This window comes from Stegastes partitus, unplaced genomic scaffold (assembly GCF_000690725.1).
Source record: "Stegastes partitus isolate 25-593 unplaced genomic scaffold, Stegastes_partitus-1.0.2 Scaffold768, whole genome shotgun sequence".
Lineage (NCBI taxonomy): Eukaryota > Metazoa > Chordata > Actinopteri > Pomacentridae > Stegastes > Stegastes partitus.
This window is the reverse complement of record NW_007578499.1, coordinates 224,923-243,705: the sequence shown is the minus strand read 5'-3', so window position 1 is coordinate 243,705 and position 18,783 is coordinate 224,923. Positions and strand designations below refer to the sequence as shown.

At 42.7% G+C, this 18,783-nt stretch overlaps 1 protein-coding gene across 11 annotated transcripts in view; it reads right to left on the bottom strand.

Annotated features, from left to right (window-relative positions):
• Positions 1-2,890: 2,890 nt before the first annotated feature.
• map7d1a (MAP7 domain containing 1a) overlaps positions 2,891-18,783 on the bottom strand; it is a 38,536-nt gene continuing 22,643 nt past the window's right edge. For 4 of the 11 annotated variants that reach the window (XM_008291909.1, XM_008291913.1, XM_008291902.1 and 1 more), the window contains 13 exons: positions 17,328-17,432; positions 15,851-15,997; positions 15,614-15,759; positions 15,078-15,208; positions 13,975-14,213; positions 12,730-13,012; positions 11,714-11,894; positions 10,803-10,907; positions 8,607-8,657; positions 8,456-8,516; positions 7,189-7,270; positions 6,578-6,816; positions 2,891-3,910 (listed from right to left, as the gene is read on the bottom strand). In XM_008291909.1, coding sequence (XP_008290131.1) covers positions 3,900-3,910; positions 6,578-6,816; positions 7,189-7,270; positions 8,456-8,516; positions 8,607-8,657; positions 10,803-10,907; positions 11,714-11,894; positions 12,730-13,012; positions 13,975-14,213; positions 15,078-15,208; positions 15,614-15,759; positions 15,851-15,997; positions 17,328-17,432 — 1,781 coding nt within the window. In that variant the 3' untranslated portion in view covers positions 2,891-3,899. The remainder of the gene's footprint in view (positions 3,911-6,577; positions 6,817-7,188; positions 7,271-8,455; positions 8,517-8,606; positions 8,658-10,802; positions 10,908-11,713; positions 11,895-12,729; positions 13,013-13,974; positions 14,214-15,077; positions 15,209-15,613; positions 15,760-15,850; positions 15,998-17,327; positions 17,433-18,783) is intronic. The other 7 variants (XM_008291905.1, XM_008291907.1, XM_008291903.1 and 4 more) reach the window with 6 other exon arrangements.

Here is an 18,783-nt window from a genome sequence, read left to right as displayed (position 1 = left end):
GTGACTACAAAGCATTGTTTTGGTGCACATCCAGTGCAATAAAAGTAAGGTTTGTGAGCAAGATAGTTATTCAGACCTAGATTTTGCTATTAGCTGTTAACAAAAGAATGCCAGTGCCAGTTGACTGACAAGCAGGTGCTCTCATAAAGTGAATGCCTACATGGCCAATAAATCTGTTACCACTTTATCTGAGCAGGCTTTTGTTCGCATGTACTCGAATGAAACACTGCATGCTCTCAGTTCACAGTAATGCGAATGCGGAGTGCACCACGGAGGTCAGGCTCCTAGAATATTTGAGGTTTGATGAAACATCATACACGGAGGAAAGACCTCATCAAAGAGCATCGATATCTGACAAGTTGTGACAATGATCCAGCAGCTGCCTATTTAGACTCAGCTGCTCCCCGTCCCCAGACACCACCTCGATACGATGTGAGGCCCTTGGTTCTCTCTGAGAGCAGGTCGGTGGTGCCGAGGCCCCCCACGAGGGTCTGGCGCCTTCTTAAGTTTTGCCATCTCTGGTCATAATAGTCGAGAGGTTGCCCTGCTCTGACGGCTCCGTCAGCGGTGGAGAAACAGTGCCGGCTTTTCACTAATGTGCTGCCATCCGAGAGCAGCTGTGAAGAGGGCCTGTTGCTGAGCAGATAAAGACAGGGGTGAGCATAAACACTAAACAGAGGTTGGGCTCACGGGCTTTGATGCTCGTGACGTACGCATAGCTGCAGCAACAGTGGTCTTATCTGGAGTGGGACACCGTGGTGCGACCTAGTGCCGACCCCCCCACCTCCCTCTCTTGTTTAAAATGGAGGCCGAGCGGACACACTTGCCATTCTGAAACATTTGCAAGATTCCTTACAGTCCTCAAGTGTGAAGATTTACGACTGAAACAACAGTCAGTGTGTGTCCAAAAGTAGGCTGGCTGCATTCTCTGCACAGGGCAGCTTTACCACAAAGGTTTGACAACATACCTCTAAAGTCCACACATGACTCGAGTACGGTTTTTTTTTTGTTTTGTTTTTTCAAATCTTAACAAGAAGTTATTCATCCCGGTGGGGGGGCGAGAGTAAGAATAGAGTCAGAATTGTGACGCCTCACCTCTTCAGCACACTTGCAGGCCGAGGAGATAATACACCCATCAATCAAAGTGGCATGAGCGCGGTGTGATGGTGGTAGTGAGGGGGGCTGGCGGGAGGGGATCTGTGATACTAGGTGGTCTGGCTATTCTAGGACAATCTGACTGACTACCACCACCCTTAAGTAGCAGAAAGCTCCTTTTTTTTTTTCATCCACCATCCATGGCTTTTGGAACACCCTTCTCATCCACAGATTTAACACCTGAATTTTTTTTTCGCCCCTCATTCTGTGAGAATTTATTTTGAAACTTGGCACTGCTCACCCTGTAACTGTGCACTGCCTTGCTGACACCTCCCTAAAAATAGTGCCCACTAATCCTCAAGCCCCCTCTGAGAATTATTACACGTTACCAGGCACTGACTAACAGATCAACTGTACCGAACCTCCAGAAACATTAACTTTAAAAAAATAAAAGCTATGTGAGTTTTATTACAGGGGAAATTTCAGTTCATTCCCCACTTTTGACACTTGCAATAAACCTCAAGGCATGAATTGAGAGAAATCTAATATGTTGTCCATCACCTCCATGCTGCAGCGCTGCACCCTCTTGTGGGGTTGATGAATACAGCTTTTAACAGCAGCCTCACATGTGAACAACTGCAGTGGCAACCTATCGAATAATTGAGATCATGTTGTCGAAACTCACACCTATGTGTCGGGAGGAGTTTACATGTTGCTCAAGGACGCTTGGAAAGCCAACAGCCTGCTGCAGATTTAAGCTGTATGAAGCGCTGTCTGTTGTAAATCTTTTGGTATCATTGGTGCTTCAATATTTGAAAGCTTTCAAAGCAGTGATGCAGCTGTAACTGGAAAATAAGTTTAGCAAAAACAGGAGATTTTGCCAGTATTTAGTTGATTGAGGGCTAAATTGCAGGAATAATAACGCTGTAAGAGAAGCACTTTTTCCAATGAAAACAGACATTTTTCATCATGGTAGCCGCTTTAAATGAACAGATCTCAGTAACTGTAAAACTTCTGGTCACATGCATACCTCTTAATGATTTATCTTTTTCTTTTCTATCTTTTAGATCTTTCTAACACATGGTGATACATTTTTATGTCGCCCACTGGGAGGTAAAACACTGCCTTTGGATGACAGGTTCAACAAACTGTGGTCCCAAGTTCTACTGGACTCCACAATAGTTATTTTTCATATCAGCTTTGAGACATTTAAATCACAAGTTTTACATGACGATCAGTGCGGCATGTCTTCGCGTTTGGAAGAAGGAGACATAAATCGTGTCTGTAATGCACTTCGGCAGCCAGAAGGCTGGAAACATAATGTGCCAGGCCTGCTCGCCCCTGGAATACAGCGATAGGGGCGCAGCAAATAAGAGTGTCATGTACCCCCTGTGGGGACTTTGTAAAAGGAGACCCAAACTGAAAGGGACAGCTGAGCCAACTCACATGCGTTTTACATCAAGTGTAAGGACTTTTGGTACCACCTCCAAGTCTGTTTTCCTGTGGTTAGCATGCAGCCTCGTTCACGACTTTCAGTGGGAATAGGTATTTCCCCTCAAACGTCACTGCAATTGAGCCTCAGGAGTAAACAAAGCAAATTAAAGTACAAAACCTTCCCAAGCTGTCAAAATTAATAACAAATGATAATCAATTTCTGCCTGTTTCAGATTAATGAACCTGAGAACGTTTCGCATTCAGATTCAGAACATCTGTGTTGCTCTCAGGCATCTCACAAATAATGCCTGCATACATCAAATCCACATTTCTTCCAGACAGAAAGGATGAGGAGACCACAGACTGGACCGCTTGTCTTTAATAAGACTTAAAATACTCCCACTGACCTTACAATGCACATCAAAATATATTTATAGCATATACACGCATCAGCATTTCAAATACCTCTGAGTCCACAGAATCTCAACGCAAATGAGAGAAAACTGAGCCATGCTGCTACGTGTGGAAAAAACAAAAAAAACAGTTTCAACTGTTAAATAGTGAAGCAAATCCCTGCTTATAGAGATTTGACCTTAGATGACTTCTGGTTTCATAATCTTTAAAGGTTGCACACTCATTATTACATCCAGTTCTGCATACAATCAATCATAGATGAGGTTTCAGTATGAACAGACAGTATGTTTACACTCAGTGGGAAACTGTTCCTCGTGAACTTACAATTCAATTCTTTTAATTTCTCAGCTCAATTTTACAAAAAACTGTTACAGGTAGCTTTATACAAACCAGGATGCATACTACCTGGGTTTTATTTAGAAGACCTACTCATGGCAGAGTAGCATCAAATGGCTCCCTTTCATACGACTTTAATCCACAGACCCTTCCTCTGTCCAACACACAAAGTTCATTTACATTATTCACAAAGATGTACCCAGTCTTTTATATTTCTCTTTCAGTTAAATAACTAAAGAACAAAGAAAACAAACAGTTCTTTTTTTTTTTCAGCGTAACATAATAATTACTCAGCTGTACTGTCATGTACAAAGGATGATACTGTTAAGTAATAAGGTGCACGGAATCGGTGCCACAAAGATCTTTACAAATGATAACACTGATGCACCTCTGTTGCATGCAGCAACACCTTTCATCCCGTCTTGTTTGTCGCATGTGTCCTGGTGCTTTGTCGTCGTCTTCTGTGGCCCACTTCATCTTCAGAGAAAAGCACGTTTGCTGTACAGAGCTTAGAAGGAGGTTGTTGATTGGCACAGGTCACAGGGCTCGCCATGCGAGCGTTGGCAGGGCTGGGAAAGGTTGGTGGCCTAAGGCGATGAGCACTTCAACACTGGAATATGTCACAGGACCTCTGTGAAACAGACAGAGTGACGGGTTAAGGGTCTGAAAGAAGAAGAGCCGTACAAAATGAACGAATACATGGGAATAGAAAAAAAACAGAGCTAGTAGAGGGTTAGCCTCGCTGGACTGAGTAATGGCGTGGTCTGTAAACCTTCGACCTGTTGACAATACTAAATACAAAACGATGCTGAACACGTAGGGGGCAAAACCCATAAACCTTTACTGTCTTGTTTACACGGGGCAAATAAAAAGGCCACGAGAGTCAAGGGAAAAGCATGTCATAGTCAAATACAGCCAGCCTGTAAAACACTGAATTATTTGACAGACAATGCCACATGTGAGACCAAGGACCATCAAATAGCTCCTGGGAAATATATAGACCTGTGGAGTTATCCTGTAACATTAGGTGAGTCTAGCCTATTAATATTACCTATCATTACCCTCCGCCTAAATTCTGCCAGGTCAAAGTCATCTCACATATTCAGGTTTACATGAGTGAAAATAATAAGCGAGACTGACAGGGTGGTGATAAAATGAAGACATTAAAACATTCATTAAAATGAGGCATTAGAGGGCTAGCCAGGGTGATTGTTCTTTGTTTGCTTTGCATCATATTCATCATCGCTGGCTTGTCTTCAGGCTAACAGGTGAAGGTTAAGCTCCAGCTCTAGGGAGGGGGGAGAGTAGGGTGCTGCTGACGTTGCTGCCGGGAGGGGAACGAGTGAGGGGGTTATATGGTGCTTAATTGCTCTGGAGTCCTGTTTCCAACCCTTGGCAGTGAAGCACTTGTGGATAGGGTCTCCTCATCGCCTCTGCCATTCTAGGAATTCCTCACTGGGTCCAGGCCCAAGTCAGTGAGGCTGCTGAATAAAAGCTGTCAACAGTATACAGACACCCTGCATCTCTTCACCCGTCCCTACGCTATTTCCTTCATATCCCATCTCCACCCTTTTGTGAGTGTAAGTGGACTCTCCCTGACACACCTTCCTCTCCTTGGGGGGTGCTCACTTTCACTGGGGTGATGACCTGCACGTTAGGTTCAGCTTCATAGCTGCATCATGCCAAGGACAACAGCACTAGCTGTGGTGTATTACTGTTTGCACTGATACTGCTTATCAATATCAATTTATTAGCAATAATGGACCATAGTTGATCCCTGCAGGTCCCTACCCATGGTTTTGGAATCAATCTCAGGTCTAATCAGCTGACTAATGGATACTAAATCATTAACCCATGTTCACATCATTTATTTAACTCATTGTAGGTGCTAACTATACACACACTTGACAAAAGGAGAGTTGAACTATGAGCTATGCAGCTGAAAACTGCATTTCTTTGTCTGTATGTGATGCAACAACAAACTCTGTCAGCACTGATTGGGACGTGTAACCACACTTTTGAATATTTAGCCCTCAGTGCTTGCAGGAGAACAACAGTCCTCTTTGCTCGCACACAGGCTCAGAGATAAAACTCTTTTCTGAATTTGAAATAGCAAAAATGCACTACAGTTTTAATGTAATTGCAAATTAGGAACAGAGTCAAAGAGATAAAAAGTGTAAGATACCAGTTGTGTAGCAATAATAAGTCGGAAATCTAATTTCCTCATTTCTTCATAACCTGAAAGCAGAACCAGTCAAGCTTATCAGCACTACTGTCTTTAATACTGTTCAATACCAAGTTTCAGCAGCCATACCTATATTGTACCCTGTATTGTAGTCTTGATTGGGGCATGTGAACTTGGCCAATTGTAAAACCAGCTCATCGCAGATGAACCATGACTGCAAATATTTTTCTAGGGACCAATAAGGAAGCAAAGCCAGTGACTGCATTGACACTCTGGGCTTCACTTGTTCAGGTTTATCAGGCGTTATCTTGGATTTTTAACTTCTTGTAGCGATAAATGAACATGCTTTATCTTACATTGGACTACAGGCAAAATGGGACCTTACTAACCTCACTTTGAATTTGTCGTTCTTGCATTTTCTCCAATATGTTGTTGCTGCTTCAATAGAAGCTACAACTTAGCTTAGCCTAGCACAAAGAGTGGGATCAGGGGGAAACATCCAGCATGTGTCTATCTAAAAGGGTTTGAAAAAAGAAACTACCTACCACACACATCTTGTTTTGCTTAATCTGTACAAAAAATAAAACATAATACAATTAAAATGACTGCTTTCTGTGTGCCTTCTCCAACCAGTCAAGGTGCAGTTTACATCCATGTCTGTCATCACGTCTGTCATTTCTTCATCATTCTATCCCACTAGACATTAAAAGTTTGTGTGAATTAGCAAGAGAATTTCTGAGTTATGGCCGGAAAAGTGTTTGTGAGGTCCCAGTGACCTTGATCTTTGATATTTTAACTACCCAAATCTAATAAATCAGTTGATGTGCAAGTGAATTATTAGACAGAAAGAAACTCCCAACAGGCAAGACTCTCCTGTTCTCTCCACCAACACACCACATTACAAAGCTGTTTTTAGGACAAGCCCACCAGTTGTGCAACTCGCTGTCTGAACAGCCCACGTTTGTCGCTTTTATACTTCCTTTCCTCTACTCTGATTATATGTCCGTGGTTAATTTTAGCCTGCTCTAAGTGAAAAGTCGTTGCCACCATGTTTGTTTACTTTACAAGGTTTGCATTGTGGTCTTTTCTTTTGTGTTTTCGAGCACTGTGTACCTGCAACATGCTGAGGCTTCATGGGGCCTGCCTTTTTCATGAATGACTCGTCGCTTTCGAAAGAGAGGATGGGCTCGGTGGCCATGCTGGTCTCAGACTTATCCCGGGCTCCATTAGTGGTGTTGCCGTGATTTGTGAGATGGATGATGTCTTCGAAGTGGGCAGAATCTCCTTTAGTGCACAGACCATTTTCATGTCTCACAGGCTGGACCCCATTAACCACTTGGACCGAGTGGCTGCTAGAGAGGGAGACACAAAGCACAATGTGGTTATAGTTATGATGGATCAGAATGAGTCATACAACAAGTGAGTCATTCCGCCACTGTCCAATTACAGGAGTCATTTTAAACCTACCCCAAGAAGCGTGTTCGAATACAAAGAGTAAACATTTTCAGAAACCGAATCGTTCTCCCGGTGTTACAACTGTTTACTCTGGGTCTGAAATTTGGGGCTCCTTGTGTTTTCCGTTGAGGTTTACAACAATGCGAGCATTCTGCAGACTTGATTGGTAGTCAACTTCCAGCTTGGTTTTCTGGCACACAAGTTTTATACTATTCACGGTGGTCTTGCATCAGTGTGAGCAGAAAGAAAAAAAGGAGTTTCAGTATTACCTTTCCGTGACATTGGTCTGTCCATTTTCTGTCTTATTGTTGGGCAGGTTGACCTCTGGCTTTGGCTGATAGTCAGCAGATGCTGGAGGAAGCAAAGTAAAACAGTCATTGCCTGCAATAACCGTGTAAACGAGTGTGACCACATACATTCAACATCCCACCCTACCTTGCATGGTCAACCACAGGGTGACAAATACCATTCATAATCATTCTTCAGCTGTGTCAGGGTAACTTTAATCGGTAGAAAAGCGATGCCAAATTTTTTTGGGGCATCCTTCTGCATAGTCACCCCCACCCCCACCACACACACACACCAACACACCCATACAGAGCTTAACTAAGGACATGGCTGTGGTTAAGACAGATTTCCACACCCCTGACTAAAGTGGAGGCATGCCTACCAGGCCTCCGACCACATCAGTGGCTGACTAATGTCTTCCTGCACTGGGAACTCTGAAATAAACAGAATTTCTTGAAGACTACATCGATTAGCTTCATCTTACTCGTCTATCATGTATGACATGGAAGCCAAAGCTGATGCTTCTCAAATTACTTGTGTATAAAGTATTGAGAAAATGAGTGCATAATAGCAGGTAGGCATACCTGAGAGCTGTGCAACATTACATATCCTTGTTTTATTATGTGTTTTAAAAATAAATGTTAACTGCTGCAGGCTGTAGCCATAAGCCTGCTCTTCCTCTCCACTCCTCAGTCCCAGGGACTGGACAACAAGTAAGCACACATGGGTCCTATTCAACAGAGTAGAACAACTCCAGCTGGTCAGGATATGAGGCAGTGATATAATCTAATAACCCTTTTATACAAAGTGATTCACTGTGAATTCGACTCCCATGGGAACCGAGGACGAACACACATCAAATGCGCCTTTGTTTAGTAGACATATGTGTGAGATAACAAAGAGTAGAAGCACATTTATGTGCAATGAGACATCAGTGAAAATTAGTGTGATAAGCAAAGTGCAATATCTGCAATGAATGAGTCAGGCATGATCTAAAATTCAGTAGGTAGTGTTTGTGAATTTGTTCACTGAAGCAGTACGAGTCTTTGAGTTGATTCCGAAAACCTGCACAAATCATCCACTTTGTTTTACAACCCTTCCCAGACAACACTTCAATAGTGATCAGTTACGCCAATTATCCAAAATGACTTCTGCAGATTAAATGCTCATAATGTGTAATCCTTTTTCTTCCATCACCTGAAGAGGTTTTCTAAAAGGCAGATGAGTCCACTCTGATGTTCTGCTTACCTTTGCTGCTCTCTGCCTGTTTGTCATTGACATGTGCAAGTGGGGAGGACTTTGTCTCTTTCTGTAAAAGTAAGAGATAATATCAGTCACTTCTACTGGGAAGCTGAGATCTGGTTTCTTGTCTTGGTGAAAAACTGAAGAACACATGTACCTTGTCACCGCCATCTGTTTTGCGTGTCCTCTTCATGATCTCCTCCAGACGCTGAAATAGTAAAAAAAAAAGGAATAAATTAGGGAAAATGTTGCATAGAAGAAAATACCAATAACCACAATCTATACGGAACAGTAATATGAAAGCAGCAAGAGATAATTCTATCCATTTACTTTTAACATAGGGCTGTAGTTTTTGTTCCAACACAAGGCATCTCTACAAAACAATGGATGTCAACCGAGGACACATTACACTGAAAACAACAATGGGCAGATCGAGACACCAGAAATCAGTAAATGATGTTGTCAGTGCAGGCTTATGGAATCTAATCCCTCTCTTCCTGAAGGGTTTGGCAAAGTAGGTGCACATTTTGGGGTCACGCTGTGAGACACGATCATCCAAAGCGTCATGTGGCAGATCGTCTGTCGTGCCATGCTGTCTGAAACAATTTCTTAAGATGACAAAGGGTTGAGTTGTGAAGTGTCTGGCTATGGCTCTAAATGATAAGCCAGCATCCAGCTCGCCAACAGCTTGTGTTTCTCCTGTCATCTGTGACATTGTGCCATTTGTATAAAGCTAGCGTTTTAGGGCAACCTTTTATATTCACCGGTAAAAACGGATTACCGACATTTGCTTGTTCCGTTTATGTTTTTGTACAGCTTTTGTATTTTCTGTACATTTTGTTCTATGAAGGTGGACACAAGTATATTAAAGGATCAGTGCATTTGTGTCTCTAAAATTAAGAAATAGGCAGCTTTTATAGTACCAGTAAAAGATATTCTTACAACATCCACAAAAAAAAGTAGCTTTGTTTTCCTTAGTCCAAAAAAACTGGGTCAGGTTTAGTCAGCTGGAGTGGGCCCACACACCTTGAGACGGTTTTACCAGAAACTGAGCTTTCAATTTTGCTGTTCTTTAATTCTCTTCACTAATGAAGTTGGGTTTTGTGTCATTTGTATCTCTTATTTTAAAAATACTATTATACTGGAAGGAACAGTGGCTCCTGTGTGTCCAGCTGGAGGGCTGTGTTGATAATAGGGAACTTGTTTATTCAGCTGGAACAACTGTGTATGATGGTTGAACAGTGAACAGCGGGATAGAGAAAAGAGGGCAGGACCGTGGTACAGTTCTGAAATACATTTCACTCCCGTCTGGCTAATTTGTATGCACAGAAGTTTGATACAAGATGCGACCTTCATTTGAGGACACGGCGAGCCTGGGACAGCTAGACCCCAGCAGCTGCCACTCATAAAAGTGAGGCATTTTTAAGATCTAAGATTATTCATGGACGGCCGCACACCCATGGCTTTGGCATCTAGTTTAGTTACAAAACGTCTGCTTCAGGACTAAAGATTTTGTTTGTCTATTAGGTTGCTTTTAACCACCTGTGCTTTGTTGAAGTGATAACGAGAGCAGGTCAGTTGGTTTTGGTATAAGACGGTAAGAGTGTGTTGTACAGTGTGACTGTGACTTTGGGGCAGAGGACGTGCTGTTCTTGTGGGTTTATTCCTGCACTGAGCCAGACTCTGACTGGCTGAGCCAGGCCTGGCATGTGTAGATAAGACCCTTTCACACATGGAGAGAAGATGAGGAGAGGGAAGGAAAGGCTTAGCTAGCATACAGAGGCGTGAGTTGATGTGGGTGGTATACTTGAGTAGATGGTCGCAGAGTGCACACATATCAGCTCGCATGTGCAAAGATCTGCTCAAATCCACACACAGATGACTGGCACAGCGAGCTCGCCATTATTAGTGTTTATATATAGCTTCACGCTCGCACACATTCTAAACCCTATTAAATCGTGGCATGCAGACAGCCAATCCAGGATAAGCCAAAAACATCATTAATCTTGGTTTGAGGGACTCAACTTCCAAGCCTGCCTTTGTCATGTCAAAAGGCAGACCACAGAGTGAATGTATCTCAGAATATAACACCGCCGCTGAGGGAGGAGAGCTTTAGTAAATGGCCTACAGAATTGATTTTGTGTTACTCTGAGATGTATGCCGTGAGAGCACAACTGGAACATTTTCTCCTCTCACATCAGTCAGTGTCTCGAGGCATGAAGGCTATTTTTATCCCCAAAATGTCTTCTACTTCTACTTTCATAATTCACAACTGTGCCGTTCTGTTTTGACATGGGTGACTCTAAAACCTGGCTGAAAGAACAATGATGGGAGGACAGATCCAATGCCCTACCTTTTTCCTCTCCAGCCTCTCCTGCTCCTCCTTCTGGAAGTGTTTCTCCCTCTCCAAACGCTGCTTCTCCGCCTCTTCTCGGGCTTTAGCCTCAGCCTCTTCTTTCTGAAAAACACACACAGGCGAGAACCCAACCACAATTTTAATGCCGGCAGAAAGGGGGGAAAAAAAACCTCTGCCAAAATAACATGCCTTTTACGTAACAAGGGTGTGGTTGCTCCCTGCAATTATTGTTTACAGCCACAAAGGGGACATTTTCTGTACCTTTGAGCCAAAAAGATCTATTTTGGACATTTACAGCCTCGTGAGGACCGCTCAGAGTAAAACACAATATATAAGCCTTTGCATAACTATAACGGATCGTCTTCAGCCACTCAAAAGTGCCACTTCTGTGACACACCACAAGGGGGTGGCAAAGCATAAGGGCTGATAACACATAATTTGTATAGATAAGGCAGAGCTACAGTTAATCACGTCACAAGTCTCCAGAATGAACAAATACTCTAATGAATAGCCACATTTGAGGGTTTATTGGAAATCTGTTTCTACTTATCAAGCTTCAATCTGTGCAGAAACAAACACAAAGACAGGATACGTCAACATCGCTCACTCAGGTTACTTGGCAAACTGAAAGAGAGACAGTCATTGTGGCTACCCGCTCACAATCCTAGATTAATATTTGTCTTTAGTGTAAACATATCATTGACAATGAAACAAAACAATACTGGGCTGGGGCTTTATGACAAGCCTCATATCAAATATGACTAGTGTAAGGTTGCATGCGTGTCTCCTGACCTTTACTCAAAAGGCGATAATCACATTGGTGTTTGATGCTTATGTGACGATCCGCACCTGTTTAGTGCAACACATAACACCCTCTATATCCAAGTTAGAGCTGACGGTCAGAATACCTGTTTCTGCAGGCGAAGGTTCTCCTCCTGCTCGGCTTTGGCTCTCTCCTCAGCCTCCTTCTCCTCCTGCAGCCGCTGAGCTTCATCCCTCCTCCGCTGCTCCTCGGCCATGGCTCGGGCCTCCTCCTCCCTGCGTCGTCTTTCCTCTGCCTCCCTCGCAATTCGCTCCTCTCTGAGGATTCTAAATAATTTGGGAACAAGGTTAGAATAAGATTTTTTTTTCCCCCCCACAAAATCATATGCCAAGGGCTTTGAACGTGGTAAACAATGTTAAAATGGAAATTAGTCTCCTGACAGGACGTTTCCTCTTTAGTTTATACTTCCCTCTGCTGAGTTGACATTGAAGCGAAAGCAAAACAAAACCAAACTATGTATGGAAATGGAAACAACTGGCATAACGTACGCCAACGAGAGATCACATCAGCTCGCAGGCTGTAAATAGTGACTTCCTGTGGTCAGAACTGGTTGACAGCCTCTCAAACTTCTGATGCTTCCACATCGCGGCCCGTGACAAGTGAAGGCTCATTCAGGCTCATGAGAACACATGGAGCCTTCCTGATTAGTCTTTTTTTTTTGATTGTTTATGTGGAAAATAGCGAAATGTCCTCTGTGAAACTTGTTTTGCAGCTTTAAACAGCTACAGCAGCAGATTCCACATGAGCCATCGCATGACATTACAAGAATCATTACTTTTGAAAAAAACTGTCAGCATGGGTTAGATTATCATATTATCTAGGGGCAAATGTGTACTTTAATATTAATTCCTCTTCATGATCTGTACAATTCCTGACATAGCTGCCAGCAGAAAAAAAAGAGCACTGTCTATGTAAAAAATAAAAACACAGTGGGAGTATAGACCACTTGGGAATTACTGTCATCCGTAGACACATTTAAAATTCCTTTCTCCTCTTAGACAGTAAAAGAACTTGACAGTTCTTTGACTATGGAAGGTTTGCATTGCGCTGACCTTCTCTGGTTTGAGACACATTTAAAAAAAAAAAAAAAAAACAGCTGACCTCTCCTTCTCCTCCTGTTCGCGGCGTTCCTGCTCCTCTCTCTCCCTCTGCTCACGAGCCTGCCGGCGTTTCTCGGCCAGGATGCGAGCGGCCTCCTCCGGGTCGTTGGTGCCGGCCATGGGCTTGGCAGACGGGGAGGGGGCAGGGGACACTGCACGGACAGAAGCTGTCGACTGGACTGGCTCAGGTGAGGAAGAAGTGGCACTGGTTGTCACTGGTGTGCTTGACGTATGAGCTGTGGCAGCTCCTGAGGATACGACGATGGCAGGAACCACAGGGGAACCTAAACAGGATTGCAGAGGACAGACAGCAAACATTAACCAACCTGTACTGTGACTGTTGGTGCTTCTTGTTAATTTTGAGGTGGTCCTTTCTCAAAAGGTTTGATCGTTATTGATGCAGACTTCTCTCTTTGCATGCATCGTCAAACATTCTGTCCCCAGCACAAATGGAAATTTCAAACAGTCATAGCTTGAGCTGAAGAACTCAGTAATTACATAATTAAGGCTGATTAGTCCGGCCTCTTAGCGCTGTGTGAGCAGACATAGACCATGGAGCTGTGTGTGGCTCACTGAGTGTGCACGCTTTGTTTTCACGGCTAATTACGCCTGATGTAATCTTTGCCAAATGCGACTTGAAAGAAATACAGATTTTCCAGTGGCTCAGTCACTTTTTCCATTAGATTTATTATTCTGTCCAATCAGAAGAAGGGACTCAGGCAGACGAGAAATGTTTGGGAATGTAAGGAAATCATAAACATACTGCCATGACGGGAAGCTACCCGAAATCCAGATGCACTGTATCTTATCTCAAGCAGTTGGTTTAAACGCAGTTGACAAATGAAATGAATGAATGAAAATGAATGAAATGAAAAATACTTTATTCATCCCAGAAGGGAAATTCAATATGATGTCATATTGAATATCAAATGATGAATGAATGTTGAATATCAAATGATGACAAAACAAAATTGACAATTACCAGAACAGCACTACAGAAAATTGAAAAAAATAGAACTTTCAACTGTACTTCAATGGATAAAGTTGGCTCAGTTGTCATTATGTGACATGAATGTACCTTTATGCTCATTTTTAATAAGAGCAAGAAGGATTTTGTCACAAAGTTTGTCTTACTGGGAAAAAAAACAATAACTGACTATGCATAAGAAATAAAATGCTAACATGTACTATTTCAAATCCAGTCTAGCCTGCAAGGATCTTTATCATCACCCCTTGTGGTACTCACTCTTTCTCTCCTCTGGGGTGGCGGCCCTACGAGGCTCCTTCACTCTCTCAAGCGGGACAGGGGAGGAGGTCCGATGGTCTATCCTGGCAGGGGTCCGGGCTCTTTTGGGGCGGCCCTTAGGAGTCGACGGGCTCCCGCGTGTTGACGGAGGCTTGGGGGAAGCAGCAGGGCTGGGAGAGGCTGTTCTGCCCTTGGGTGTGGCTGGGGATGCAGGCCGTTGTCTTGATAAAGGACTAGGGCTGGAGCAAAGATAAACACAGGGGGAAAATGTCAAACTGATGGGAAATGATGTCAGCAATGATCCTCTAATGCTTTTAAACCAAGTTCATTCATTTTAGATCTGGGCTGAAATCTCAGTCTAAAATGGCACATGTCCTGAAGAAACCTGACTTCAGCAAACAGGTTCACAGCAGACAGAGCACTCAAACATTGCATCATCCCTTAAAGTACATTATCAGTCAGCATCCCAGCAATTCAACACTTGGAGGGGAAACATCCATTATGCTGAATTTCTTTTTCCTTTAGACCTCTGGCTCTGGCAGCTCTGCCAAGCTCTTTGTTGCCTTTTTATTGAGTCAAAAGAACTTTATTTTTTTTCTTCTATTTCATCCCTTCTGTCATGGATGTCATTTATTCTGTGGCCTTGGGCTTAGAGGGTAAATTCCTAGGCTTACACTCAATGCATAGGCACAAGCAGTGCATGAAATATGAAGTCAGTGGCGTGCAGACATAAACACAAATGACCTGACTAACCCAGTCATTGACCAGAAATAAGCTGCAGGTCAGGGGATGGGGATTTACTATAGAGTGTATAAATGCAGATTATCCTAGTTCAGACTTTTAAAAAGCTGCTTATGGTATGTAAAGTAATGTATTTTTAAAATATGTAGCTAATTCATTTAATCTACAATGAAACAGGAGAAAGATATTTAGAAAAGGTTGGAATTTTTATGTCACTGATGCATCAAACTGAAAAGTTGGTAAACCAAAGCCCCCTCCTTTTTTTAATTGATCACATTTAAATGAGGTGACAGATTCAAAACTGAACTGACCTTGAAGTAAAAAAAAATATGTGAACCAAGGAAACGCAGTGCATGTCCTACCTTGGATCAGGTCTGTGTCTCATACTGGGTAGAGACTGTCTCTTCTTCAGCACCTTCTCTTTAGTGATGGCACTTTTTTCCTTCTCATTCTCCCGCTCTTTGTCTTTCTTTTCTTTCTTGTTTTTGTCCATCTGTTTGACAAAAGGATAGAAATGGAATAGCATCTCAAACAAAAATGCTCATCACATGTACATCAAAGTGCGAGGAAACAATGGAAAACTGGAAACCTGGTCTGTGTTCAAGATTCGTTGTCTTGGCAATAGCTTCTCAAGAACAATATAATAATCGCACCATTACTTGTTCACTCAGACTCAGTGTGAGGTAAATAATAAATCTACTTACAAAACCAGAATCAGCTGTTGTAGATTTTATGGTTATTTAGCTACACTGAAGAAGGGCCAACTTATTATGAGGCTTTTGATAGTGTGAAGTTCACTTTCGAGGCCTGTTTTAACTTTCTGAAGACTGTGACTATACTTGGCTGTGAATGGTGAATACATCTGATGCGTGTAACATTAATAATAAGCCAGACATACGGGCGTGGAGCTCCGTCGACGCTGGCGCTGGGTGATGTCCGGTGTGCTGGACGTCACTCTCCAGCGGTCAGAGCAGCGGTGATGAGGCTGGTGGGCGCACAGGGTGAGCGGACTGGCTGAGGCCGAACGTGGGCAGAGAAGAGAGTCTGAGGAGGAGAGCGAAAAACAATTAAAGCTCGTCACCATTCACACCAGCGCGCTTTGATGTAACTACTGCGACATAGATGTGAAACTAACGTTTAGTGTTTTTTTCCAACTTACGACCATCTTTGCCATTGCTGAGAACACTGGCAGCGCTGCGGCTCCGAGCGAGGAAAGACAGCGTCGGTGTCATCAGCCGGTCCACTATACTGCTCTCCCATGGGCTCAGTGCAAGGCTACGGGCTGCAGGTAGGAAAAACAATTAATCAGTGTGTCTTTTTCAGTTAGCTTCACCGGTAAGTGTTAAACGGATGTCCTGAACCAGAGCTCCGTCACCAGCTCAAAAGTCATGGTGAAGCCTGCAGTGTTACAGTAAATTGGGCTCTTTTGAGGGATTTCTCTCTTTCTTTACCCCACACAGCACTACATTTAAAGTCTAAGATTTGTCACAAGTAGGAAATGAAAAGAGATAGTGTCTCAAGGTTATGTTTCTCACATGTAGGAATTTATCTCCAAGCCATAAGGACCTGATAAAATACTCATAATCATAGTAAGACACCCAAGTGCCACCCAAGCAATTTATGAGGAGGAGAAAAAATTAGGCCAGTAAAAGTGTCCACTATAACCTTGGGCTCTACGAGTACCACCCAGGAGGGAGAGAGGTATTTGAAATGCTTGTCTAGACAGTGACTTAGGTATTTATAACCACAGCCTTGAGCATACAAGCAAAGAGGAAGACTGGAGACTCATCAGTATTTATTTGGCAGAGAAATGTTCTTTGCTGTCTGCAAGGTGCAGGATGAGGAAGATGTTACACTGAATGTTCACAGAGTGTAATTGTGTTGGTGGGGTAGAGAGGAGGGAGGCAAAAGGGACCCATCTATTTTTTCCAGCAGCAAAAAAAAGGACAGTACCTGCTCCGGGGAGTTTTCAGAATACATTATCACCTAAGAAAATGCTGACTCACCGACTCACTCACTTACTTACAACTTTACTTTTTTTTTTTCAAACTCAAAAGTTTCCCCTTTGCAGGAGTACACCATGACCCGGTTAACTGCAGACCTATAAAAAGCTGCACATATCTTCAGCATTCAGGAAGGTTGTTGATTCAAAGACAAAGTTGATTCCAAGAAACAAATGCCAAATCACACCATCTCCAAATCATCATTCACAAAACATTTAAGACACCAAGAAGACATCCTGTATCCTGTATGATGAAAATGAGAACAAAAGGACCATTCTGATTATGCAAACGCATCAGGAATGAAATGGCCAATACCACACAATGAGCCACTAGAGGATAGGAAAAGGACACTCCCATATAGCAATGAGCATGCAGGGCATGTCAAACAAAACACCAACCCAAAGTCTGGAAAGTAAAATAAAATAAAATAAAAACTCGAGATGGAAATGGGTCAGCCGTCAATCATCAAGCACAAGAGAGGGACTGAAATCAGAAAGGGGAAGAACTGAAAAAAATAGAGGACAATGATGGACGGGTTCGGAGGTGTTGGCAGTGGCAGAGTGATGGACACATTGAAACAGGAGCGGGGCATTCCACATGTTGCCTTACTTCTGCTGGGGGAGTTCCAGAGCGTGGCAGAGGACTTGGAGAGTCGCTTGTTTATAACAGAGTCCACTTGTTTGGGCAGGTTGACCGTTGAAACAGAGCATCTGCCTAAGAAGCCAAGAGAGCGCCATACAGATGTTCACACAGGTCACATGATTGAGAGGAAGAGGAGGAACTCTGTGGCGTCGTGTGTTATGCTTCGATGATACCTTTACAAACATATGCCCGCTGATGGTAAAGGCAGCTACACTAATGCATCTCATAACATCCGATTCCTGTGTGCTGACCGTATCTATAAATATATCAAAACTGAATGACAGTACAACATCTGTTCACCTCAACCAGCGTTTAAGTATGTAGACAAGCATCCGTGGCACAGAGCACGTGTTTCAGAAATTACATTTCATGATTTTACAGTTCTTTGTTGGTATTCTCTGCCAAGTTTCACTTCAGCCAAATGACAAACAATACCTTCTGTCTAACATTCTGTGATGTTTACTATGCAGATAGCTTTGGTTTTAATTGTCCAGGTTTTGACACAGATGAAAAATACTCATCTTTCTTTACACAGCACTATAAGAAGTCCATGCTACGATAAAAACAAGAGTTCTGTCTCATATTTCTGCTTTTAACACAATAGAATAGAAGTGAGGAAAAAAATTTGATTTTGTCTGGTGCTGCTAACAAGATTAAAAATCACAGCACCTTTTATATTCGTGTCTACTGACACTATTTCTTTGGTGCAGAAGTGAAAACTGCTGCGATAGTAGCAACAATTATGGATTAACAATAGTAACCTGGACCTCTTCTAAAGAAATGATTTATTAAAAAGATTGTTTAATGTCACTTTTCAGTCCTGAGAGTCCAAACTAATTGTAATCTAACCTCACTAAGGTAAATGAGAAAATACATGTTTGCTGTCTTTCAAAAAATAAAAATAAAAAACTGAAATATTCACAAAAGTTTACACCTACAAGTGCATCTAGGTCAAAACCAATTCAGAAAAGCATGAGATCCATTATTAACCACCTTGTCAAGCAACCAACACAAGCCCAGTGAACAAGGAAAGGCACATTAAAATTGCCATAACAACCAAACAAGTAAAGTAGCTGATCGGAAAATATCCGCTCATTTCAAGGCTGGTGATGTAAAACTGGCACTTCAGAAAAAAAAGCAAAACCTTGAATCCTTGAGACAATCCATGTCCAGAACTTGCATCTGTCCAAATTCTACATCCCTTTTTTTTTTTAATACTCCAATCAACAAAACACACTCTTTCCCCAAATGGCATGATTCAGAGAACATTGTGGTAATGGAGATATGGCATTAAAGCAGGCCAAGCATGAATGTCTCTGTTCAATTGCGCAAAGCCAGTAGGTGACGCAGAGTTCTCCTTTGATAGAGGCCAAGACGGGCGCTTCGAAACATTTCCCAAACAACACCCTGAGCTGTCAAACTA